The sequence below is a fragment of the Saimiri boliviensis genome, chromosome 9, assembly GCF_048565385.1.
Source record: "Saimiri boliviensis isolate mSaiBol1 chromosome 9, mSaiBol1.pri, whole genome shotgun sequence".
Lineage (NCBI taxonomy): Eukaryota > Metazoa > Chordata > Mammalia > Primates > Cebidae > Saimiri > Saimiri boliviensis.
The window spans coordinates 72,247,059-72,273,037 of NC_133457.1; the positions used below are offsets into that span (position 1 = coordinate 72,247,059).

At 51.0% G+C, this 25,979-nt stretch overlaps 1 protein-coding gene and 1 pseudogene across 5 annotated transcripts in view; one reads left to right on the forward strand and one right to left on the reverse strand.

Annotated features, from left to right (window-relative positions):
* NINL (ninein like) overlaps positions 1-25,979 on the forward strand; it is a 177,398-nt gene that overhangs the window by 130,947 nt on the left and 20,472 nt on the right. For 3 of the 5 annotated variants that reach the window (XM_039479599.2, XM_074406142.1, XM_074406144.1), the window contains 7 exons: positions 6,941-7,115; positions 8,076-8,186; positions 8,718-8,798; positions 15,972-16,104; positions 17,771-17,862; positions 18,803-19,086; positions 21,181-22,242. In XM_039479599.2, the coding sequence (XP_039335533.2) occupies positions 6,941-7,115; positions 8,076-8,186; positions 8,718-8,798; positions 15,972-16,104; positions 17,771-17,862; positions 18,803-19,086; positions 21,181-22,242 (1,938 nt within the window). The remainder of the gene's footprint in view (positions 1-6,940; positions 7,116-8,075; positions 8,187-8,717; positions 8,799-15,971; positions 16,105-17,770; positions 17,863-18,802; positions 19,087-21,180; positions 22,243-25,979) is intronic. The other 2 variants (XM_074406143.1, XM_074406145.1) reach the window with 2 other exon arrangements.
* On the reverse strand, positions 4,959-6,544 carry LOC104650065 (developmental pluripotency-associated protein 2 pseudogene; annotated as a pseudogene).

Sequence of the window (25,979 nt, forward strand, 5' to 3'; positions counted from 1 at the left end):
TGGAGTCCTGCTCTTCCTGGGGTTGGTGCAGTGCCTGCCCCTGGCTGGGTGCCCAACAGCCAAGGAGGCCCTGCCTCCTGTCCTCGCTTCGCTGGGGTCTTTCTCACACAGGCCAAGCCCTTCTGCCCCCAGCTGTGTGCCTGTGATGCAGGAGTCAGGTGACTGTGTTGCGAGGGCTGCCTATGGCTTCCTTTTGGCCTGGCAGGTAGAAGGAGCCCAGAGAAGGAACCCAACCCCAGGTATCACGGCTGTAGTGACCCCAGTGTGGAGACAGTTGTATGGAACAGTGGCTAGACAGACCAGAGAAAAGGATTTCTGGCTTGTTTTTGTTTTTTGAGATGGAGTCTGAAGCCCTGGCTGTAATGCAGTGGTACAATCTCGGCTAACTGTAACCTTCACCTCCCGGTTTCAAGTGATTCTCCCACCTCAGCCTCCCGAGTGGCTGGGATTATAGGCGTCCACCATGCCCGGATTATAGGTATCCACCATGCCCGGATAATTTTTGTATTTTTAGTAGAGACAGAGTGTCACCATGTTGACCAGGCTGGTCTTGAACTCCTGACCCCAAGTGATCCGCCTGCCTTGGCCTCCCAAAGTGCTGGGATTACAGGCGTGATCCACTGCACCTGGCCTTAGATTTCTGATTTGTTTTTAAGGACACAACCACCACACTGGTTCATGAACAGAACGTCTGAGGAAATCACGCCCAAGAGGATATCCCAGCCTCCGGCAGGGAGAGGGACTTCTCGATCTCACTGTGGGGCACATCTCTGCCAGGGCTCAGCTACTGTCCAACTGAAGCTTGCACATGCCTGGGGGGTCCTCCAGGGGTCGCTCAGGACAGGCTGGCTCCAGGTCACAGCTCTTAGGCAGGGGCAACAAGACATGGCTGGCCTCCCTGCCATTCTTCCTTGTCAGTGGGTCTGCTGGTGGCTTGGGAGGCCTGCCTGAGGCTGCAGTCCTGGCCCTGTGGTCCCCATGGCCTTTGGTTATTGATCTGCAGGTCAGCGCACCGTCTATAGTGCACAACACAGACAGCACTGGCTGCCATGGCCCTGGTGGTGGTGGCTCAGCTGAGTGTGGCTCACAGAGAAGAGCTTTGCGCAGTGGAGTTTTGTGGTGTGTCTCCTCTGTGGACTGCACCCTCCAGGGATGTGGGCGGTTTGCCTGGGGTGCCGCAGGGTCCCCAGGGTGGGCCCACAGATGGGAACCCAGCCCTTGGCCACATCGCCTGTTGGCATTGTGCCAGCTGCACTGTGGGCTGAAGCCTGAAGCCAATCCTCCTTCACCAAAGAAGCCCTGGGCATCTTTGTCGTGCACTTGGGGAGCCAGGGGTTGAGAGGCTACTGATGGGTCCATGGCCTCTGGGGAAGCGATTTTGGCTGGGGAGATGGCTGTGGTGTGTGGAGCTCCTCTGTGCACCAGGGGTCACCTCACTTAATAGCCACTGGGACCAAATAGGCCATTTATCCCCATTGTTCAGCCAAAGAAACTGAGTCCTGGAGCAGCTCAGTAACCGGTCCTGCGGCAGTGAGCTTGGGTGTATGAAGCTGACACCCAGGCCTCCCTGTTCCTGCCTTTCACAGTTTCTGAGACAACCGAAGGCCACTGGCCAGCTTTTTTGGGGAGCAAGGGCCTCAGGTGGGAGAAGCACAAGGGCAGAGCCTGGCCTTCAGGCCTCCCAGAGCCAGGCATGGTCCGGGGTCCACTCTAAGACCAGTGGCCCCCCCATCTCCATAATCCATGTCCTTGGGGTTTCCACGGATCTGTGCTGGGCAGAAGCGAATCCCCACTGCAGCCGCCACCTCCACGTGGTTCAGTCCATAGGGGGCACTGGGACAGGGCAGGACCTCACCCCTTCCTCTGTCCGCCTGCACCTCTCAAGTCCCTTTTCCTTCCAGGGATGGCTAGGGATGGCCAGTCACAGCAGGTCCAGATCCACATGCACCTCTGTGTGGTGTGGGGAATGTGTGTGAATGCGTGGGGCCTATGGGGGTACGAGGTCATGTGGGATGCAGTGAGGGTGATGTGAGTAGTATGTGGGGTGCAGCGGTTGTTGAGTGTGTGTGCATGGGATTCAGGGAGGTGCTGTGAGCATGCATGGGACACGATGGGTGCTGTGTGTGTGCATGGGTCCCCTGGGGTGCAGTGGGGGTGCTGTGAGCGTGCATGGGGCCCATGGGGTGTCATGTGGGTGCTATGAGTGTGTGTGGGGCCCTTGTGGTGCCATGTGAATGCTTTGAACGTGCTTGGGGCCTGTGGGGTGCAGTGGGGGTGCTGTGAGTATGCTGGGGTTAGAGAGGTGCAGTGGAGGCTGCTGTGTACATGCATGGTACCTGTGGGGTACAGTGGGGGTGCTGTGTGCCTGGGGCCCATGGAGTGCAGTGGGGGTGCTGTGTGCGTGCACGGGGCCTATCTAGCCTGTGGTCCTGGGAAATGTACATTCTTGGTGCCATTGGCTCCTGTGGCTGTGGTGGTGGGACACCCCTATAGGACAGTGGTCATTTTCAGAAAAGCTAAAAGTTAAGTCTCCTTCTACCAAACATGAGGTGTCTGCCAAGGTGAGAAGCCGGGTGTAGGGACAGGTGCAGGCAGTGGTTGGGGCCCTTGCCCTCTACATGGGGGAGCTGGGCCAGGCCGTGAGGCCCAAATCCCCTGCCCTGAGCGCAGAAGGCATTTTATTAGGAAGCCATGCCCCTGCTCTCTTGGGCAGGGAGGGTCTCTGTGGTCTCTATCAGCTGAGCTATCCTGGGCCACCCTTGGAGCATCATCCTTCCCAGCTGGCTGGGGAATTCCTAGAGGAGGGAGCAGGAGATGCCCCCTGGCTCCCAGGAGAGATGGCCTTGGCTTTGTTGCCTAACATGTTCTCATAGCTTAACTGTCTTTGGGGGTGACATGAGGCCAGCTTGGGTCTCCACAGAGGAGACGATTGCTAATTTTTAGGAGCTGAAACTATGTCAGGAAGACCCTCGGGGAGCTCCATGAAGAGCTCCATGAACTCATTTCCTCTTCCTGGACACCCTCTCCCTTCTGATGGCTCTGTTATAAGCTCAGTTCGTCTGCCTCTCGTTTTCATCCTGAGTGTTGGGATCCACCTGTCCCTGCTGGTGCCACTGGGATCTTGGCACTGCCTCTCAGGACCAGGGGGTTTCCAGGGCTCCTAGACAAGGGCACTCCTTGTGAGACACTTGTGTTCAAAGCTGGAAGTAAGTTGACTTTCATGCTCAATTTGAGTAACGGAGAACTGATTTGCTTCCATCTACACATGTAGGGTTTGATTCTCTCCCAGCCATCTGGAAGGACTTTTGTGAATTGCCTTTCCCAGGGTTAGAGGATTAGAAACTCTAAGGCAGCACCTCTGTCCTTGAACCTAGTAAATGGATGCATTAGAGGTGCGGAGCTGCAGCCTCAACCCACGCGGCCCTGAGAGCTTGGGTTTTGTCCCATGAGCAATCGAAGTTACGAGTAGGTTTCTTTAAGTAGTTTCTATGATTGTATTAGGTTTTCCTTATTATAAACATAATGAATGACAGTGTTTATTATACACATTTTAGAAAATACAATTTAAAAATGTTACAGAATATACAGGAGACCGGAGAGACCAATGGATGAAACAGGAGGATTTTATTAACGTGGCCACTGGCTTAGCAGATTAGCATCCCAAGTCAGCCCCAGAGAGAGAAAATGGGGTACTTTTTATATATCCAGGATGACATAGCATCTAATAGATTTGCAGAAGCCAGAACAAAGAGCAGTTAATTAATCTGTCACATGTCTGGTGATGTACATTGCATTTGAAAAATAGCACTTTGAGAAATGCATTGTACATTCTTCGGGTGTTATCTTGCCCTGTGACCTTGCAGCTGGTCACAAGAAAAGCAGGAGTCTTGAGATGCTGGGTAACTTTGCTGAGAATGTGGGGAGAATAAATAAGGTAGGTTTTACAGAGAGTTAGTTAACTTTTTTTTTTTTTTTTGAGACGGAGTTTCACTCTTGTTACCCAGGCTGGAGTGCAATGGCGCGATCTCGGCTCACCGCAACCTCCGCCTCCTGGGTTCAGGCAATTCTCCTGCCTCAGCCTCCTGAGTAGCTGGGATTACAGGCACGCGCCACCATGCCCAGCTAATTTTTTGTATTTTTAGTAGAGACGGGGTTTCACCATGTTGACCAAGATGGTCTCGATCTCTTGACCTCGTGATCCACCCGCCTCGGCCTCCCAAAGTGCTGGGATTACAGGCTTGAGCCACCGCGCCTGGCGAGAGTTAGTTACTTTTAAGCAGAGCTGGGGGTTAAGTTTTATGTTAAACAGCACACAACACAGCAAAATTTATTATATAGCAACTACAAATTATAAGGTTTTGTTTTTACTATTGCTATTATTTAATTTCCTTCTTTTAAAGGAAAAATAAAAACAAATCTCACTTTGCCGGGGGTATCACTCTACATTTTCTATATGTATTACACCTCTTTTTTTCTATCCACATAATTCTTAGGAAATGATACCATGTTGTGTATGCTTTTATGATGGCCACAGAGCATCTCATTACTTGGCTCTTTGTGGGGATCTGCTGTAATTTGTTTAACCATTTCCCTATTTTATATATTTCAAGAGTTTTTAAAGAGTAGGCTGATAGAAAATATGTAGCTTTAACACAACCCCAAAAGATTTGTGGAGTATTAAATTAGCCAGATTACTGTACTTACTTCATCTTCTCTTTTTTTTTGCCAATTGCAGTGATTTTATTTTAATGGGTTTTCAGGCGTGCAGAAAGGGGCCCTTTAGATGAGGCTGTGTCACTAGTGAACCATCTTCACTGGGGAGTTTTAGTCACTATGACTGTTTTGTAGATCAGGAGGATTCATTCAAATTGTCTCCTCTTCCATTCCTTCATAATAGGGTACATGGTCTGAAAGTACATCCCACCTTGTCTAGTACACTGTATTCAAGCAGGTCGTTGCTACTTCTCTATTGTCACTAATCTTTTCATCATCTTATTCCTCTTAGCACAGTCAGGGCCTAACATAATATCTTCTATGGCTGGGGATGGGAAAACGCAGGCAGGTAACAAGAAGAGATCCTTCTGCGAGTGGTAGACACCGAGGCCTGACCTGCATGAAACTGCAGGCATACCCAACCCTTTGTGTCTGCTGAGAGAAGTTGGCCATGGACCACACACCACCTGACACCAGAAGCTTGCATCAAAAAGGCCTCAACAGAAACACGAATGGAACCCAAATTCACAGCTTTAGGCTGAACAGCTCCTGTAGCAATTCTTGCCCACAATGCCAACATGGCTTCCTGCGTTGGAGTTATCACTTCAACTGTATTAGTCTCTTCTGCTCTCTCATTCTTCTCAAAACTTTTCTGAAGCCTTGCTGTCTTGGTCACTGCCTTGCATTTCCTTGAACACGGCTGTGCTATGGTCTCTTGTAACATTTCAGGCATATCTTGCTGTTGTTCAGGGTAAGCATGCCCATGGAGCCTCGGATAAAGTTCTGTTTTCTTGCTGTTCGTATTCAAACCAAGTTCTTGACACCAGTTCCTCAAAGTGTCCCGACACACCTTATTAATAGGAGGCAAAATGGTCGGCAAGGGAGGGGCTGGTATTTTGCATCTAGCTTTTCATGGAGCTGTAAATTGTTCATTCGTTTAAAGTAGATTACCTTGATTGTATTTCTTAGGCTTCTCCAGTTTGACATCAGAAGTCAAAACACTTGGTTCCATTTGTTCCATATTTGGGTCATCTTTAACTGGCACCAATGTCAAAATCATACTTTCCTCATCATCTACTTCCCCCTCAAATAAATTCTTACTGTTATCCAAATTTGAGTCTGACAATTTCAGCAACACCTGTGTTGCCTAGGCTGGTCTTGAATTCTTCTTGGCTAAGCTCCCGGACTCGAGATCTCCCTCTGCAGCCTTCGGAGTAGGTGGGACTCTATGTTTCTTTCTTTTTTTTTTTTTTTTGAGACACAGTTTCACTCTGGTTGCCTAGGCTGGAGTGCAGTGGTGCGATCTCAGCTCATCTCAACTCTGCCTCCTGGTTCAAGCAATTCTCCTGCCTCAGCCTCCTGAGTAGTTGAGATTACAGGCACCTGCCACCATGCCCGGCTAATTTTGTATTTTTAGTAGAGACAGGGTTTCTCCATGCTGGTCAGGTTGGTCTCGAACTCCCAACCTCAGGTGATCCACCCACCTCGGCCTCCCAAAGTGCTGAGATTATGGGTGGGAGGCATCACGTCTGGCCGAGTGTTGTTTTGTTAAAGTTCTGAGCCAAGATTAAAAGCCTGGGCTCTGGGACCCAGCTGTCTTGGACTTGGTTATGGGTGTCACCAGGCTTCTGCAGAAGTCGGAGCCTCACTGGTCTTCAGTCTGAGTAGACATGGTTTGAGAATTCCTGTGAAGCTGCTGTTTCAGAGATGAAACACTTTTTTCCTGCTGATGGAAGTGGTTATTGCAAAAGATGAATGTGGCATCTGAGAAAAAAATGCCTCCCACCTCTTCCTTAGAATACTTTGGGAATTCACTTTCCATGAGTTTCATGCTGCCTCCTTCCTGGTGAGAGGGCCAACTTCCGTGTGCGTTTGGTATTAAAAGTATTCATTAAACGGCTGCTGCCTGCCATGCACACCAGGTGGAGGGGCCACCTTGGGACTCACTGCAGGGAGCTGTTTTCCTCGCTGTGAAGGTGCAGCTGCTGGTATTTTTCATGTGACCCACCACATCCTCTTGTCTGGGGTTACCTCTACCAGCCTGTGAGGTAGGAGCACCAACCCTTAGGTTTGCCTCCCAGCATGGGCAGCTCAGCCAAGACAGGGTGGCCTGGCATGTGCTCAGGACAGGGCGTTTCTGAGAGGGAGCAGGCTGGGAAGGTGGGAGGCGTGGGCCTGGGCAGCCCGGATGTGACATGTCTGATGTGTGATGTGTGACATGTTACAGGCACCTGGAGCAGGGGTACCGGGAAAGGCTGAGCCTCCTTCGGTCTGAGGTGGAGGCGGAGCAAGAGCTGTTCTGGGAGCAGGCCCACAAGCAGAGGGCTGTGCTGGAGCGGGACATGGGGCGCCTGCAGGCCGAGGAGGCTGGCCTCCGTGAGAAGCTCACCCTAGCCCTGAAGGTAGGGGCGTCCCCAGGGCACCCAGGAAGTTGGGGGGAGCCTGAGCATCTCCCATACCCACGTCTTCCTTGTTGAGGATCCAGATCCACACCTGCCGGTGGCCTCAAGCTTATGTTTCAGGAAGAGCCGAGGCAGCACCTGCCACAGTGAGGAGGTGTCCTGCTGGCCGCAAAGCAGAAGGGGTCCTGGCTTGTGAGCAGGACAGTGCCCCTCCCTCCCCCCACTTCCACTCTCTGCTCTGGGCCAGGTGGACCTGAGATCAGGGAGGGCCAGCACCCACAGCCAGCACTGCTGCACCCCTAGAAACCAGGAACACCCAAAGGGGCAGCAAAAAGACCAGAACCTAAAGCCCAGCCTGCCCAAGGCCGGGTCTGTGGCCCGGAGCTTTTGGGGTTTGTTAGGGTTTGTCGGGCTTTGGTGAATGTCTCACACCTGTCCCCCTACATTGGCTCCAGTGAGGCATTGCAGTGGGACAGAGGTGCTGGCCCTTGCTGTGCTGGTCCCTGCTCTGCTCCCACCTTCATCCTCCTCTCCTAACTCCCCACACCTGTCCCACCTCTCGGGAGGAGGGGCGGGGCAGTCCCTGACCCCCCAACAGCCTTGCTCTCCACCCTTCTCACCATGGTCCCCACCATCTGCAGGTGCTGCCTCCTCCCCTGGCAGCCGTCTGAGCTGTCCTGATGCAATGTCAGATCCCTCGTTGAGGAATGGCTCTGGAAGGATGCCCTTTTTGTAATACTGGTGCAATGCTTTTGTATTCCCTGCCCTTTCTTGTGTGACTTGTGGCCCTTCTGAGCACAGGGTAAAGGAGGGGACAAGAGACATGAAGATGCACCTCGCCTTCGAGGGGGCTTCTTCCCTGATGCCCAGTGCCATGGGGAGCAAGCCTCTCACCTCCATCCTGCACACATCCCCTCCATCCCACAGGAGCCTGATGAGCCACTGGCCTGTGTCTCCTAGGAAAACAGTCGCCTGCAGAAGGAGATTGTGGAAGTGGTGGAAAAGCTTTCAGATTCGGAGAGGCTATCCCTGAAGCTGCAGAAGGACCTGGAGTTTGTCCTGAAGGACAAGGCTAGTCTCTTTGCTGACAGCACACCTCCAGAGGGAGTACCTGCTGGGCACAGAGTGGGGGTGACAGGGAAGAGACTGGCAGGGGACAGAGTTTGGTATTCTCCTAAAATCTAGAATGAAGAGGAAGTCAGTACAAGGCCTTCCTTCTGCTTCCTCTGCATGACAGTATCGGGCACCTTCTGCCCCTATAGTACCAGTGGCAATGGTCAGTAGTGACAGCCTCAGTGGTGGGGAGCATGAAGGGAGGGCAGGCCCCTGCCTGTCACCTCAGGAGGAGGACGAAGAGAGGGGCTGCCCAGGGCCAGGGTCTGGGCTCCATGGATGAGTGCGACCACCTTAGATAAATCTGGAAAATCCTTCTGCCCTGTGACCTTCTAGACCAGGGAGTAGGGAGAAGGGATGGCAGCTGTACCTGGAAATGCAGCACCTGGTGTAGGGGGAAGCTGGGCAGGTTCTTAGAGCCCAGGGACTGGAGGAGTGGGTCCCCTGGCCCGAGGCCCACCCATGACTTCCTGCATGTCTGACTTTCAGCTGGAGCCACAGAGTGCAGAGCTCCTGGCCCAGGAGGAGCGATTCACAGCGGTCCTGAAGGAATACGAGCTCAAGTGCCGGGTACGCACCCTGTTCCTTCTGCCTTGTAGTCCGGCGTCTATATCCTTGTAGTCCATATCCAGGTAGTCCACAGGCACGAAGGAGCGTCTGCTCCAGTCAGAGGCTCTGCTTGCGGCTGTGCTTGACCATGGCCTTGCCACGTTCCTAGACTTCGGTGGCTCTTGTTGCCACCTGTCCTGAAGGCCGCTCCTGTGTGTCCAGGTACCATTAGGGGGTGGGTCATGTTTAGCTTTCCTGGGCCAAGCCTGCAATGTATGTCCATCTGTCAGTTGGAGACACATGAGTGCAGGGTGCAGTGGATGTGGTGAATGAAACTTAAACCCCAGAGGACTCCTGTACACCCTTAACATTCTGAAGGACCCCAAAGAGCTTTTGTTGATGTCGGTTATGTGGATTAAATTTAAATTTACCATGGTAAAAATTAAAGTAGAAATCCTTTTAATTTATTAATTTATTTAAGAAAAATATTGTAATAGGCCAGGCGTGGTGGCTCACACCTGTAATCCCAGCACTTCAGGTGGTCAAGGCGGGTGGATCATGAGGTCAGGAGTTTGAGACCAGCCAGGTCCACATAGTGAAACCCTGCCTCTACTAAAAATACAAAAATTAGCCAGGCATGGTGGCACGTACCTGTAGTCTCAGCTACTCGGGAGGCTGAGACAGGACAATGGCTTGAACCCAGGAGGTGGAGGTTGTGGTGAGCCAAGGTCATGGCACTGCACTCCAGCCTGGGAACAGAGCAGGACTCTGTCTCAAAAAAAATAATAATAATATTGTAATAACAGGTTAACATAAATAGCCTATTTGGGGGAACACAGTTGTTTTCCAGAGGAAAGAAAACTAGCGAGTCATGTGCTGTGGTGTTGCATTCTCACCAGCCTCCTCACTGGCCATCCCAACAGAGGATGGGGTATTCATATCTGCTGCTGCATCGGTCCCTCACGATATCACATGATGCAGAGCATCTGAACTGCCACGTGTCCCAAAAGAGAATGAGTGCAAGGAAGCCACCTCACACCTTGGTGTGCCACACATCCCCCTGCCCCGCTGGGCCACATGTGGGCTGCCGGGAAGCCCGGATGCCCACCTTCACAGCCTGTGTTTCTGGTTCTGTAGGCCACAGAATGACCAGCTGTTCAGGTTCACAGCCTGGAGTTGGACCACCACCCTCCATGACACATTTTAAATGCAAGCTGCTAGGTTCTGGGGTATTCTGAAGCTTCTTCTCCTTCCCCTCCCTGCTCACCTGAGCACACAGAGACCATGGAATGTTTTAAAGCTCAGGTGTTTCCCTAGATCTGCAAGAGTGGTCTGCGAGGAAAGCCGGTTCCAGCGCCTTGAAGGCCACCTTGCAGATGAGCCAATTGCTGGCCCATCCAGCACCCCATGGGTCTCACCACACCCTGCTCTGGCCCGCAGGATCAATCCTCTTGAAGAAAATTCTGCATAGAAAAAAACAAACTGGAGTTGAATTTGATTGATTATTAACAATACAGAAAAGTTATTTTCTCTATAAAGTCATTCACCACGTGGTTCTTTCATAGGCAGCTCCTGGTTAGGTTTTAATTTACCAAAAGTTAATTTATGCAAAACTTATATAGAAACATTTTTTTTCCCACTATCAAAAACCCCAGTCCTTGACCCACCTGCCCATCTTACTTGCTGGCATACAGAGGGTTAGGTCCAAACAAGTTATAACAATAGACACTGGACCCAGCCGAGCGCTCAGCATTGGGAATGGTTGGGCATGTTATGACTGTTTTTCTAACAGAACCTTGTGTAGCATTGAAAACAACATGGAAGTGGATGACTTTAGACATGGAATTCTCTCCAGGCAGCATTGCCAGGTGAACAGAGATAAGTCACATGCATCCACAAATAACAGCCATTTAAGACCCTGTATAATCCTCCCACCCAGCAAAAATGAGAAAAATAATCTAAAGGTATCAGTAGAGTTTGCTTACTGTTCACTTATTGATTTCTCCTGCAAGTTAGCTTTGATAATAATTTTAATAAAAATTTTCAAGTTGGGCAACCATAGTTTATAACTGCATGAATGTGTGATGATCTGAAACTGACTTAATTTCACCCGCTGGATACCTCGGGTGGTGATGCCACAACACAACTGGTTTTAGTTACAGCTCGTTCTTTCCATGTGTGAGTCGCCTTAGGCCACATCACCTCATGTGGAAAAACCATGGTTGTTTCTGGGGATACTGTGATGGTCATTGTTAAGTGACCAATCAATGCGAAGTAACTTCACATGATTTGAAAGTTGAGCAAGTGTTACGGGGAGAATAGCTGTCCATGAAGCTGGTAATTAATTCTTGTGCTTCCCTATAGCCAGAGAACCAGATAAAGCATTATTGTTCGATTTTAAGGATCTATTCTCAGTTCACTCTGAATGATTTCCCTCCCATGTAAAGTGACATTGACTTAGTCCCTGCTGCACATTGCTTTGCAATCCCAGAGGATTGAGGTGAGCCCAAGCTTGCGTTCTCAGTGACTGTGCTTCTGAACCCTTCCTGTCATGGTTTGCCTCCATCTGGGCGCCCTCCTTTCGTTCCCTGCACATCTCATTTTCCTTTTGCGAATCCTGTGTGTGGTGAGGTGCGTCGCCTTCCTTCTGACTTGACTGGTGTGTGTGGGGTTGGTGGGGCCTGCTGTGCGGGTGGGGTCCAGACAGTGCACTGCCGAGACTGCAGCTGCATGTGGACTGCTGAATTCCTCTTCTGGTAGCTGCTGGAGCAGACTCAGAACCTAGAGACAACCTTCCATTAATAGGTTGCTCTAGTGCCCTGGATTTTTCAAATTTAAATCCCTTCTTTCTTTAACATGATTCTGTTACTGAAAGACACATGCGATTTTCATCTGGAGTTCTTTCAATTTTATTTTTTTGAAAGAGCAGAGATAGTTTTTGTTTAAGTCCTAGCCTATTTTTTTATTTCCCCTTTCCTTTTCTTGGATATTTGTTGTCTGTTTCAAACTAACATCTAGAGCATTTAAGAAACTTTTTTTTTTTTTTTTTTTTTTTGAGACGGAGTTTCACTGTTGTTACCCAGGCTGGAGTGTAATGGCGCGATCTCGGCTCACCACAACCTCTGCCTCCTAGGTTCAGGCAATTCTCCTGCCTCAGCCTCCGGAGTAGCTGGGATTACAGGCATGCACCACCATGCCCAGCTAATTTTTTGTATTTTTAGTAGAGACGGGGTTTCACCATGTTGACCAGGATGGTCTCGATCTCTTGACCTCATGATCCACCCGCCTCGGCCTCCCAAAGTGCTGGGATTACAGGCTTGAGCCACCGCGCCCAGCCCAAGAAACTTTTTATATGAAAACAATTTCAAGCTTTCATAGTTAACAAACAAAAGTAGTACACAGAACACCTGTCTGTGTACCCTTTACCCACGTGCACCTGTTCACACTTCACCCCATTGGCTCGGTCTTCACATACTTCCTCACTGGTGTGTGTTGATGTAGATGTGAATGTGTAGACATTGTTATTTCTGAACCATAGTTTCAAGTAATCAAAAGGAAACATCAGCAAACCACAACATGAGACCATTTCTATGAAAAATGGGCAGGAAGAACAGTGTTCTTCAAAATTATCAATGTCATAAAAGACAAAGAAAGGCTGTGGGAATGTCTCAGAGTCAGGGACATGAAAGGAGCAGGACAACTCAAGGCAACACCTGGCCCTGGACCTGAGCCTGCCCTAGAGGGCAGAGATTCCCCACAGAATACTGGAGAATCCACTGAGAAAAGGAGAAAACGCTGTGATCTTCATGAAGTCCAGGTTTTATTTACTATACTTTCTTAAGCCTGGTTCATAATAGGTTTTTCCAAAAATAACATTTGATTTAATAATAATTAAGACCCACTTATCAAGACACGAATGGGAGTAAATGCTTGTGAATTATGTATTTCTCTGATAAAAGACTTGGATCCAGAATATATAAAAACTCTCCAAATATGCAATTACATAACCTAATAAGAAAAAGATGGGTAAGTACCCACAAAGTTGCTAGACATCATGATTTTTAGATAGCACATCTGTCTAGATAGATGTGGGTTAGCGAAGCACATCCTGACCCTTCACGGCCCAGCGTTTGTGTGCACGTCCTAAGAAACGCTTCCTCCGGTTCCGCTGGCAGTGCTATGCAGCTTCCTGCTCCCGCAGGTGATCATGCGGTGTTCAAGGATTTTGTAGGTTGCTTATTAAGGCTTTAGTGGCTTCAAATTGACACAGGCTTTAAACCACAGAAATCTGCAGAAGCCACAAGCAAGAGCTTTTATTTCCTGGAGAGTAAGTTCCCCAACACCCGACTGAGTAAGAATATTTTCTCCGTGACTGAGGCAGGCTTGTTAGCTTCATGAACTGCCATCGAAGCAACACATTACCTGCTGGCTGAGTTGCTTTCCTCAACCTGGCATCCACCCAGGACCAGGTTGTTTCTTTAATGTCCTTTACTCTAACTCATTTCCTTTCTTTGTCTTTATGACATTGGTCTTTTTGAGGAATGCTGTCCTCGCCTTTTCATAGCAACATTCTCGTTTTGTGTGTTTCTGATGTTTTCTGTCCACAGCACTGAGTGTCCTCAGCTGGTACAGCATGTGGGTGATATATCTGGCTCACTAATGTTGCTTCTGATCTCCTGGCCAAGGTGTCACTGGTTTCACTGCTCTGTAATCACCATTTTTTCTCCCTTGCAACTGTTAATACTACACAGTCAGTGGAGAAACACTTTGAGACCATGCAAATATCCTGCCTTCATCAGAATTTTCCCTGGATTTAGCATCTTTGGTGATTCTTGCCCAATTCAGTCTTTATTATGATGGTTGGAAAATGATTTTCGTGCTTAGCAGCCCCTCCACACCTGTCCATGCTGTTGGCATTCTATTCAAGCTGGAGAAGTCCTATTTGTTCAGATCTAGTCATACATGTACCTATCACTGATATGGACTCATGAATTCCCATTTCCATCCCCAATGGTTTTTAATTATTTTGGTGCCCAAACTGTGCAAGATTTAGCAAGTGAGAGTCCTCGGCTGCCTGCTGTGCTGTGGCATGCCCTGCAGTGTTGGCTTCTGCCTTGCTTTGTTGAATGTTTCCACACTTGCTGGCATAATGAGATGCCCCAGGCTCATCTTGCACTTTGCCTGCACCTGCCCAGGAATCTGCTGTTTATTCAAGGAGTCCTGGTTCCTTTCCTGAGGGAATGGTTTTAGAGACAGGATCTGGGTGCCTGGCATGCTCCTTGCTCCTGTGTCTTGGTTGAGGGCATCTTTCTGGCCAGTCTGGATTCCAGAAGGATAACCCTGAGCCCCTGCCCACTGTGTGTCACCTCATCTCTGCAAACTCACTACTGGGGTTTCTTTGTATTTTGTAACAAGGATATTGGTGTGTTTTAAGACATTTTTTCCTTTCAACTTTTATTTTAGATTTGGGGATACATGTGCACGATTGTTACCTGGGTATGTTGCATGATGTGCCGTGTGGGCTGGTGCCTCCCTCCATCTGGGCCTCTCTGGGTGGCCTCTGCAGGGCTATTTTGGGCTTCCTCACAGCATGCTGGTGGCAGCTGCTCCAGAGCAAATGTTCCAGCAGAAGTGGGTGGATGTCATGTTCCTGAAGGTCCCATGGCGTCACTTCTGCTGCCCCCAGGTCAGATCAGTCACAAGTCCCACTCAAGTTGCAGGGCTGGGTGCCCAGGCCCCAGCCACATGTGAATGGGGCAGCATGCACAGCCTGGTTCGTGTCTACTTCCTGAAGGTCCACAGGACCCTGGGAGGTGTCTAAGAAAGTGGGCTAGAAACTCTGCCTTTCCTATCCCTTTAAAGAGCAAGTGACTGAGCATACTGGTTAGGACGTAGTTCATTAAAGTGGGAACAGAATTCAGTTGGCCACAAATGCGGATGCCTCCTCTGAAGCTTCCACCCCCATCCTACTACAGGTGTCCTGGCCTTCCTGTCAGCCACGTGGCCTCTACCTGCTCCAGTATCTGCTTACCATCATCATCGTTTCTTTCTGACATGTTCTCTGCTTGCGGCATATGATCTGAAGTACTTGGTTTCTTTGGTAGTTAAAGCTGCAGAACCCTTTGCAAATTCAGCAGCAACTGAGGAAGAAATCCTTACTCAGGCCTGACACGCACACTACAGCACCACTGAGGTTCCAACAAAGACCTGTAGCTTCTGATGGTGACAGTACTCTGCATTCTTTTTTTTTTTTTTTTTTCTTGAGATGGGAGTTTCACTCTTGTTGCCCATGCTGGAGTGCAATAGTGTGATTTTGGCTTACTGCAATCTCTGCCTCCCGGGTCCAAGTGATTCTCCTGCCGCAGCCTCCCAAGTAGCTGGGATTACAGGTGCATGCCACCACACCCAGCTTATTCTTGTATTTTTAGTAGAGACAAGGTTTCACCATGTTGGCTAGGCTGGCCTCAAACTCCTGACCTCAGGTGATCCACCCATCTCAGCCTCAGAGTGCTAGGATTATGTGATTACAGGCATGAACCACCGTGCCCAGCTGTACTCTGCATTTGCTACATTTCTCCTTAGTAGCCGCCCCACTTTTTTCTTTGAGCACTTCCCATATATCCAGTGATAGAAAGTGACGAGGGGCTAGGCATGGTGGCTCACGCCTGTAATCCCAGCACTTTGGGAGACTGAGGCAGGCAGATCACTTGAGGCCAGGAGTTTGAGACCAGCTTGGCCAACATGGTAAAACCTCATTTCTATGAAAAGTAAATAAATAAATTAGCTAGGTGTAGTGATGCACACCTGTAACCCCAGCTACGTGGAAGGCTGAGGCAAGAGAATCACTTGAACTTGGGAGGAGGAGGTTGCAGTGAGCTGAGATTGCACCACTGCACTCCACCCTGAGCAACAAAGCAAGACTGTCTCTAAATAAATAAACAAAGTAAAAATAATAAAATTTTAAGGTGATGTAGGGCATGAGAAAGTCAAGAAAGGACACTTGTGTTTGCTTAGCCCATAATGTAGTTAGGGACTTTAAATCCAAATGGTTTCCTGCTGGGAGCTGGGAAGCAACGGGCTCCCACCTCACAGTGCACCTCACCTGCAGGGGACCCTCCTGGAGGCCAGCTCAACTGTCTCACTTGGCTGAATGGCTGCAGCTGCTAGAGGAGGTGTCTGACTCTTTCTCCACAGGACCTGCAGGACTGCAACGATGAACTGCAAGCTGAGCTGGAAGGCCTGCGGACACGGCTGCCTGAGAGCCGGCACAGCCCCTCATGGGGCCCAGGTGGGCGTGGACGGCAGCTCTCTGGACTCAGCCCAGCAGGTAGGAGCCTGTCGCTGGGAGGGAGCTGACCCAAGGCCTGCTATTGACACCAAGGCCCAGGGCCAGGAGAGGAGGGTGGAGATGATGAAGATGGTGATGGTGCTGTGACCTGAAGAGAGGTGGTCTGCTCTGCAGAGGAAGGATCCAGTGAGGCCATAGGGCAACCCTGCAATATGGAAGGTCACCTGAAGAGGGAGGAGTAAGGGAGGCTGAGGGTGGGCAGCCCCAGGTCTGGCCCAGGCTGTTCCCACATCTGAGAGCTGGTCTCAGTGGCACAGTACTTGCTGAGACTCAGAAGAAACAAGTCCTGGCGAATGCGCTGGGGCCTCCCAGTACTCAGGCCTGTTCGGACAGAAGCTGGTGAGCTTGCCCTTGCTGCTTCTGGGGTGATGTGGTAGCTGGCAACCCACACGTCTGAATGAGGCAGGGAGGCACCAGGCACCCAGGGAGGGGTCCTGCCTGGCCAAGTTACCCTGTGCTCCCAGCTGATGGGGTTGGGACAAGCTCCAAGCACCCAGAGGCTCCAGAACCCACATTGAAGTGTCCCTGGCTCCTCTGGAGAGAGAATGGGGATCCAGGTGCTGCAGCCACCCTTGAGGCCTGCAGTGCTCCTTTTGGAGGATGGGGTGGCCTCTGACCGCCCAACAGCAGCATATGATGCACATGGCTCTGTGTCATTGCTGTGACAGGGGCCCATGGGGACTCAGCAGCCCCACTGTCTCCCCTCACTCCCCTTTCATGCCAGCCTCAGCCCCTCAGAGATTTTGCTGCCATCTGTAACCCTGGGAGAAGCTCAGAGTCCTCCTGTTGCCCTGAAACTGTTTACACAATAGAACAGAAAAAAAATGTGTACCCAAAAGAACCAATATGATAACCTTCTAGGGGAGCCTAGTGGGGCTCTTGTGCATGTGGGGCCAACCTCCTGGGAGCCCCAAGGCACAGCCCCGACGACTCATAGGCTCTTGGGAAGCTGCAGGGAGCAACAAGACCCTGTTGGCCACATATCCGGGAAACACAAGTCCCTGCACCCAGGGTGGTGCCTGTGGGTCTGTAGCCCCATTGATGTCCCACCTGGACATTCTCTAGCCATCACACCTCCCTGCCTGTCAGCCTCAAAGCCCTAATTCCAGCAAGGGTTCGCGTGCCAGACTTGCCTCGGAATCCAACATTGTTTGTGTAATGCAGCAGTGAATAACGTAGGGCCACCAAGAAAAGGCGGAAGCTGCAATGCATAGAATGGCTAGATCACCTTCGTGCACATAGCTGTGGTCATCTGCACATCATCTAAAGCTCTTCACTGCTGGGAATCTGCTGTGCCACAGGCCACCCTGTCCTCCCATTTCCTCTGTGTCCCTGGCATCTTCAGGGAACAGGATTTAGGGTACGGTAAATGTACTATGGCACAAAACTTTTAGGGAATAAAGGGGCCCCTGGGAAGCTTGTGGGGAGCCACCTTGTCTCGTCTCTGAATGTTCCGGTAAATAATGGAACGCTGTGTACTGAGGAGTGCTGACTTTCAGAATGCAGCAGCATCCTCACAGTCAGTACCGCCTGCCCCTCACAGATGCCACCCAGATATCAGATTGGGGTGTTTGGAAGGGGCCCCCGTGGCATCCTCAGTGCGACAAAGGAAGTGTCCTCTTATTTGCATGCATTTCGTTCCTAGGTAGTTCTGCTCCAGTGAGTATAGAAACAGAGCTGATGGTGGAGCAAGTGAAAGAGCATTACCAAGACCTCAGGACCCAGCTGGAAACCAAGGTGAGGGGAGTGTGGGGCTGTGGGGCCCTGGGGGAGCAGCTGCCCCGGGTCAGGCAGCTTTACTCAACCACACTGACATTTCCACAGGTGTCTGCCCTGGAATCCTCTGTCTCATTGTGAGCCCTTTTGGTGAGGAAAGTTTGTAGGGAAATGCAAATAAAACTGACAATGCTGCCCAAACCCTCTCTGGAAGGACATAGGACATAGGCTGACTGACGGGGAGGGAATGGTGTGATGATTTGGGGTGTCACAAGGGGACACCTGAGGCAGTGCCATGGCCACCCTTCCTTGCCAGTCTGCAGGTGGGAATCAGTTACCGGCTGTGCTCCAAGACTGAGCTACCTGGCATTTGCCCTCTGGTTAGCTCAGTGGCTTTGTGGCCAGGATCACTCTGGATAAAGCTGTCAGGATGAACTTAGCCCTGTTCTGTTCTTAGACTGTGGTGGCCTTTGAGGAACAGCGTCCATTCTACTCCTCCGTCTGAGTAGTGGCTAGATGGAGCTGCCTCTGTCCTGTGGCTATGCCCTGGGGGGGGTCCCCGAAGAATTAACCAGAAGCTGTATTAAGCCCTGCCCACCCATGGTTGGATGGTATTCCTTACACCGAGGGTCCCCAGGCCATTCAGGGCCACCCCGAGGTCCTGTAAAGATTCTATCCTCTGCATCCCTTCAGTGCTTGGCCAGATGCCCCAGTGAGCCCTGAGCTTCCTGTCCCCACCTGCGACCCTGCCTCGGGGGGTTTAGGTGACTCGCGCCACACTGGGCCCTGGGGAGCACCAGCGGCATTCATATCACTGTCCCATTCCACACACCCTGGCACCTTGGTGGGCCAGGACTCCAGTTTTTGCACGTTGTGCAAAGCTTTTGTTTCTGTGTTGTGTCAGCAGCTAGGTCATTCTTCACAGCCTCCTGGTCCATGCTGCTTATTTTTCTCATTTTAGGTAAATTACTATGAAAGGGAAATTGCAGCACTGAAAAGGAACTTTGAGAAGGAGAGGAAGGACATGGAGCAGGCTTGCAGGCGCGAGGTCAGCGTGCTGGAGGGTCAGAAGGCCGACCTGGAGGAGCTCAACGAGAAGTCTCAGGAGGTCATCCAGGGCCTGCGGGAGCAGCTGCAGGACGCAGCCCGTAGCCCCAAGCTTGAGTGGATGGGGCTGGCACCCTGCTGCACACAGGCACTGTGTGACCTGGCCCTGCGGCATCAGAGCCACCTGCGTCAGATCAGGTGTGGCCGGCTTCTTTCGGGATTTTAAGTCTGGGGTTTCTTGCCAAGAACCAAAATTTGAAATTAGACTTAGGAAACAACTCAGAATTGCCATGCCTCCTGACTGGGTGATTTTCCTCTGGGCAGATGGGCAAGTCCCAAAAGAATAGGTCCTGGCATGAGGATTCCAGCTCTAAAGTACGCATTGGAGCATGGTCGGTGAAGCTGCTGTCTGTGTAGAAACAGCCTAGTGCTCTGTACACTCTGCCTCAGCTGTGCCTGGCAACAGCATCGCCTCCCTCACTCAGAACTGCCCCCTTCTCCAGGGCCAGGCAGGGTAGCATGCGGGGAGACAGGGAAAGGCCGGAAACCCTGAACAATGGGAAAGATTACCAGGGGCATTAGTGAGATTTCCAAAAAGGTTCTAGTGTACAAGCAAGAGTTATATAAGGCTTACAGAAAGCCCACGCTGGTGTTTCGTGTGTTCTGGTGTGAGCTACATGCAAAGTGACCTTGTATGTTCTTGCTGGGTGCATCTGAGGTGGGAGAGGAAGTGCCTGGTCATTACGGACAGGCTGCTGCTCAGCCGGCACCCACTGTCCTGTGGAGAGCATTGGCCCCAACTAGAAGAGGATGGGCCCTCCTGCCTTTCTGGCCAGGCGCAGTGGCTCATGCATGTAATCCTAGCACTCTGGGAGGCCCAGGTGGGTGGACTGCTTAAGCTCAGAAATTCAAGACCAGCCTGGCCAACATGGCAAAACCCTGTCTCTACTAAAAATACAAAAAATTAGCTGGGCGTGGTAGTGGGTGCCTGTAATCCCAGCTACTTGGGAGGCTGAGGCAGGAGAATTGCTTGAATCCTAGAGGTGGAGGTTACAGTGAGCCAAGATTACGCCATTGCACTCCAGCCTGGGTCACAAAGTGAGACTCTGTCTCAAAAAAAATACATCATCTGTCCAGGTGCGGTGGCTCACGCCTGTAATCCCAGCACTTTGGGAGGCTGAGGCGGGCGGATCATGAGGTCAAGAGATTGAGACCATCCTGGCCAACATGGTGAAACCCCATCTCTACTGAAAATACAAAAAAATTAGCTGGGTGTGGTGACGCGCGCCTATAGTCCCAGCTACTCAGGAGGCTGAGACAGGAGAATTGCTTGAACCTTGGAGGCAGAGGCTGCAGTGAGCCGAGGTTGTGCCACTGCACTCCACTGTGGCGCCCGGTGACGGAGTGAGACTCTGTCTCAAAAAAAAGTAAATAAATAAAACACGTCATCTTTCCTTCTTGTGCCTCCCGGGGCTTTCAGCTGTTTCCTCTTTAAACCAAGAGCATGTAGGTAAGGTACTCAGAGTCCCTGCAGACCCCACTGGGGACAGAGGGGCAGGCACAGGCAGCCCCCCTCCTCTTAGCATCCAGGCCATTGTGCACCTGGTTCCCACCCAGAGCTGTCGGCTGGGAGGTCTCTGGCAGCTTGCTTCTGGGGAGCTGCTGTCCTTGCTCTGCCCAGCTCCTGATCTGCCAACTTGTGGAGGTGGAGCCCCCTCTGACCACTTCCTTGCTCCCCCTGTCCTGGCCAGGCATGGACCATATGCCCCTTTGGGGTTGTGCTGTTTCCCGCCCTCACCTCACTTCCGCAGGACTCTTCCTGTGGACGGCCAGAGGTCCCAAGGCCCACAGCTTCAGGGATTTAGGGGGCAGTTTTGGCTCTGGGTGTCCAGCGTGATCCAGCAGCACCCACTGCAGTGTGGGCCACATCCTGTGTCTGCCCTGTGTAGTTGGGTGCCTGCCAAGGACTTGGAACGCAGCCTGTACTGCCAAGGGGCTGCTCCTAGGTCCTCCTCGGTGGCAGTCATCTTCCATATGAACAGTCCACAGGGAAAGGGCTCGGCACGTGGACTTCCTTGTGCAGAACCTCGCCCTGTGGTGCGGATCCTCTCTGGACTCCAAAGAGGGCCCCGGGTATGGAATGAAGCTGGGGCTAAGGGAGGAGAGGAGGGATAAAGAAAGCCAGCCAAGAAAGGAGGTTATGGCTATTGCAGCAGCTAGGCAGACTTTTATAACCCGAGAGGGGCTGGGGGTGGCAGGGCTATGTAGTGTGTGACAGTTCCATTTCCGCAGGAGAAAGGTCGAGGTGGAGATGAGTGGAGAGCCGTCACGGCTGGGAGCCCTGCCTGCCTGCGAGTACCTGACCCTGGCGCTGGAGGAGCCACCGCAGGGATTCCTGCCGCTCGGGAGCCGGAGGCCGGAGCAGCTGGAGCTGGAGAGGCCACAGTGGGCGGAGCGGGGACCACCAAAACCGCAGTCTCGTGCGAGCAGAGATCACGCCCAGATGTGCGCATCGTTGGCCCTCGAGGAGGACGGGTGGGAGCTCGCCCGCGTGAAGCGAGTGGACAGGCTCCCCCGAGAAGCAGAGATGCTGCTGGCCCTGCCAAAAGATGGGCTGGTGGCAGGAAGTGGCCGGGAGGGCGCACATGGCCCTCCGCCATTGTGTCCAGGCTGCGGGGAGCGGCTACTGGCCTGGCCGGCCGCAGGCAATGGCAGAGAGTCTGGGGAGGCGGCAGGAGCCGGGCCTGGCCGCGGGCAAGCCCAGGACAAAGACGCTGTGCAGAGTCCCACCCCCGTCCCCGCTCCGGCATCCTACAGGCCCTCAGAGAAGTCTCGTGTGCGGCCCCGTGGAGTGGATGGGGGGAATGTCCCAGAGGAGCCAGACTCTTTCTACACCGGCACAGCGGGCCTGGAGCAGCCTGGAGCCCAGGAGCTGCCTCTGCTGGGAACAGAGGGAAACGCTTTGCCTTCCCAGCCAGGGATGTGGGAGCCACCCCTGAGCTTGGATACCTTACGCAGAGGACAAGCTGAGAGCCCACATGCCGTTCAGGAAGAGCCTGCGCGGAGCTGGAGCAGGGTATGCCCAGTGGGGAGCCAGGGGCAGGCCAGGGCCGAGGGCGCCCTGGAGCCAGGGTGCTACCAGCACAGCATGGAGGTCACCAGGAGGTCTTCGCCGTCCCCCTTCCAGCTCACGGACCCGCGGGGCGCCGGACAGGAACACCTTGCTGTCCCAGGAGAGAAGGAGGCCGAAATAGCGCTGGAGAGAGAGAAGGATGACATGGAAACCAAATTTCTACATGTGGAGGACGTCGTCCGGGCTCTGGAGAAACACGTAGATTTGAGGGAGAACGATAGGTCTGGTTTCTACTCATTCTTAAAACGCAGAATTAACCCACTGACGACTGTTGTTAATGGTGCTGCCTGGCCCTTCCTGCCAACAAGCTCTCACCCCTGACAGGGGTGGCTGTGTAGCCCTCCAGCCTGGGTAGAGGTCGTTAGCCCAGCCGTATCCCAGAATCCCAGGGTCACCAGGTGCTCTGTGAGTGGGCAGAGGAGGGTAGGATGACCTTGGCCTTTCGGCAGCCCAGCCGGCCCTGTGTCCCCCCACCTTTTGGTCTTAGGAAGTTCTTGCTTCTTTTTTTTTTTTTCTTTCTTTTTTTTTTTTTCTTTCTTTTTTTTTTTTTAAAAAAAAAGACAGAGTCTTGCCCTGTTGCCCCTGCTGGAGTACAGTGGTGCAGTCTCGGCTCACTGCAACCTCTGACTTCCCCATTCAAGAGATTCTTGTACCTCAGCCTCTCAAGTAGCTGGGATTGCAGGCGCCTGTCACCATGGCTGGCTAACTTTTGTATTTTTAGTAGAGATGAGGTTTCACCATGTTAGCCAGGCTGGTCTTGATCTCCTTACCTCATGGTCTGCCTGCCTCACCTCCCAAAGTGCTGGGATTACAGGTGTGAGCCACTGTTCCCAGCAGAATCTGTATACCCATTAAACGGTAACTTGCTAGTATTTTGTTGAGGATTTTAGCATCAGCTTTTGCATCAAGAGGGACTGTCTGCAGTTTCCTTTGTTGATCTGTAGTATCCTTGTTTGGCTTTGGTATCAAGTAATGCTGACTTCCTAGAATGAGTTTGGAAGTGTTCCCTCCTCTTCAATTCTTGGGGAAGAGTTTGAGAAGAGGTGGTGGAGGTTTTTATTTAAGTGTTTGGTAGAATTCACCTGTGAAGCCATCAGCTCCTGGGCTTTGCTATGAGGTTTTTGGGTTTTGGGGTTTTTTTTCTTCAGTCGGAGTCTTGCTTTTGGCCCAGGCTGGAGTGCAGTGGTACTATCTCAGCTCACTGCAACCTCTGCCTCCAAGTTTCAAGCGAGTCTTCTGCCTCAGGCTTCCAGGTAGCTGGATTACAGGCGTGCACCACCACACCTGGCTGATTTTTGTATTTTTTGTAGAGATGGGGTTTTGCCATGTTGGCCAGGCTGGTCTCAAACTCCTGACCTCATGTGATTTGCCTGCCTCTGCCTCTCAGAGTACTGGGATTATAGGAGTGAACCACCGTGCTTGGCTGTTACGAGGTTTTTAAATTCCTGATTCAGTCTCCTGAGACAGATCAGTTTAGATCTTCTGATTCTACTGAGTCAGTTTTGGAAGATTGCGTGTAAGAATTTGGACACTGACATTTTTGAAAAATCAAGACCATCTTGGAGACGGTCCACAGTCTCTGTGCCTGCCTTTCCTCGTGATGAGGTCCAGGTGACGCTTCTCAGGTGGGCCATTGTGGTGCTGCCTCCCTCTCAGCCCATTCTCTTTGGAGGCTCAGTGTTTCCTATTGGATCTCTTGCCTTCCCTAGGGGATTTCTTCTAACCTTTAGTGATCTTTGGAAGTTCCTTTATGGCCAGGTATGGTGGCTTATGCCTGCAATCCCAGTACTTCGGGAGGCTGAGGCAGGCGGATCACCTGCGTTTAGGAGTTGGAGACCAGCCTGGCCAAAATGGTGAAATCCCATCTCTATTTTAAAAAATACAAAAATTCGGCAGGCATGGTGACACGTGCCTATAGTCCGAGTTACTTGGGGGGCTGAGGCAGGAGAATTGCTTGAACCTGGGAGGCGGAGGTTGCAGTGAGCCCAGATAGTGCCACTGCACTCCAGTATCAAAAAAAAACAAAAAAACAAAAAAAAAACCATTAGTGAAACTATTTAGAGTAAATTTCCTGTTTTTGCTTATCTGAAAGACGTCTTAAATGTTCCTTCATTTTTGTAAGGCAGTATTCCTAGGAACACAAATCTAGAGGGTTGCCTATCGGCCCTTGAAATGTCTTCTTTCTGTGTCTGGGACTCGGTTGCTGACACTGCATGGTCAGCCTTCAATCTGACTGCCCTTCCTTTGTGTGCGTTTCCATGGACTTGGTGGCTTAACACGGCACAGATGTGCACTCTTATGGTTTTGGAGGTTGGAAGAGTGAAGAGTCTCCTTGGGCCAGGAGTGAGGTGCTGGCAGGGCTGTGGGGCCATCCGGAGGCCCCAAGGGGAGCTCCCTGCCTTGCCTTTTCCAGGGACCTTGATTCGAGGCATCCTTCCATCCCAGAAGCCAGCCCCGGGTGGTCGAGGCCTCCTCACATCACCTCACTGCAACACTGACTCTTCTGCCTCTGCTTTTCACTTCTAAGGACCCTTGTGATTACCCTGGGTTCCTCTGGAGAATCCAGAATAATCTGCGGTCAGAGAACGAGCATTCCCCCTGCTGTGTAATGTCACATAGTCTCTCTTAGAAGCCAGTATTGTGCCATCCACAGTAGGTATCTGACTTTTATGCTCTGGCTACTTCTGAGACCTCTATCTTTGGTGGTTTTTCTTTGGTGTGCATTTCTTTCTTTAACTTTTTATTTTTATTTATTTATTTAATTAATTAATTTATTTATTTTGAGGTAGAGTCTTGCTCTGTTTTCCAGGCTGGAGTGCAGTGGCTCGATCTCAGCTCACTGCAACCTCTGCCTCCTGAGTTCAAGCAATTTTTCTCGTTCAGCCTCCCAAGTAGCTTGGATTACAGGTTTCTTCCACCATGCCCAGCTGGTGTGTGTGTGTGTGTGTGTGTGTGTGTGTGTGTGTTTAATAGAGATGGGATTTCCCCATGTTGGCCAGACTGGTCTTGAACTCCCAGCCTTAAGTGATCCACCTGTTTTGGCCTCCCAAAGTGCTGGGATTACAGGCCTGAGCTACCTTGCCTGGCCACTTTTTATTTATTTTATTTTATTTTATTTTATTGTCGAGAATGGAGTCTTACTATTTTGCCTAGGCTGGTCTCAAACTCCTAGCCTCAAGTGATCCTCCTGCCTCACCCTCCCAAAGCGGATCCTCTTTGAGATTACAGGTGTGAGTCGCCATGCCTGGCCTCTTTTTAACTTTTATTAAAGTGTGATATACATAAGAAAATGCATTCATATGTACAATTAGGAGAATTGTCAACAAATTGAACACATCTTTGTTACCACCACCCAGAACAAGAGATAGAATTGACTAAAGTCCCTAGGGGTAACCACTTCTCACAGCATAGATTCATTTTGCTTTTCCTTGTGCTTTAGGGAAAGGAATCATGCAGTGTGTGCTCTTTGTCCGCCTTTCTTGGCTCAGCCTCTTTGTGCAGTTCACCCGTGTTGTTGCTGTAGTTCATGCTTTTGCATTGCTGTGTGGTATTCTGTTGTGTGAACATATCACAGTTTATTCTTGCTCCTGTTGATGGGTATTTGGGTACCTAGGTTTGGCTCTCACAAAACGAGCTGCACTGAACATTATTGCATGTGTCTTCTGGAGCATTATGTTGGGCTAGAAAGAGCTAGAGCATTATGTTGGCTAGAGCATTATGTTGGAGCATTATGTACTTAGAAATGGGATTGTTGTGTTGTGGGCATAGGTGTAGTTTTCTTTTTGTTTATCCTACTTAGAAAACATTGTCCCAGCCAGGCATGGTGGCTCACACCTATAATCCCAGCACTTTGGGAGCCCAGGAGTTCAAGATTAGTCTAAACAACATAAGGAGACTGTTTTTACAAAACTTAAGAAAAATTAGTCATGGTGCATGCACCTGTGGTCCCAGCTATTTG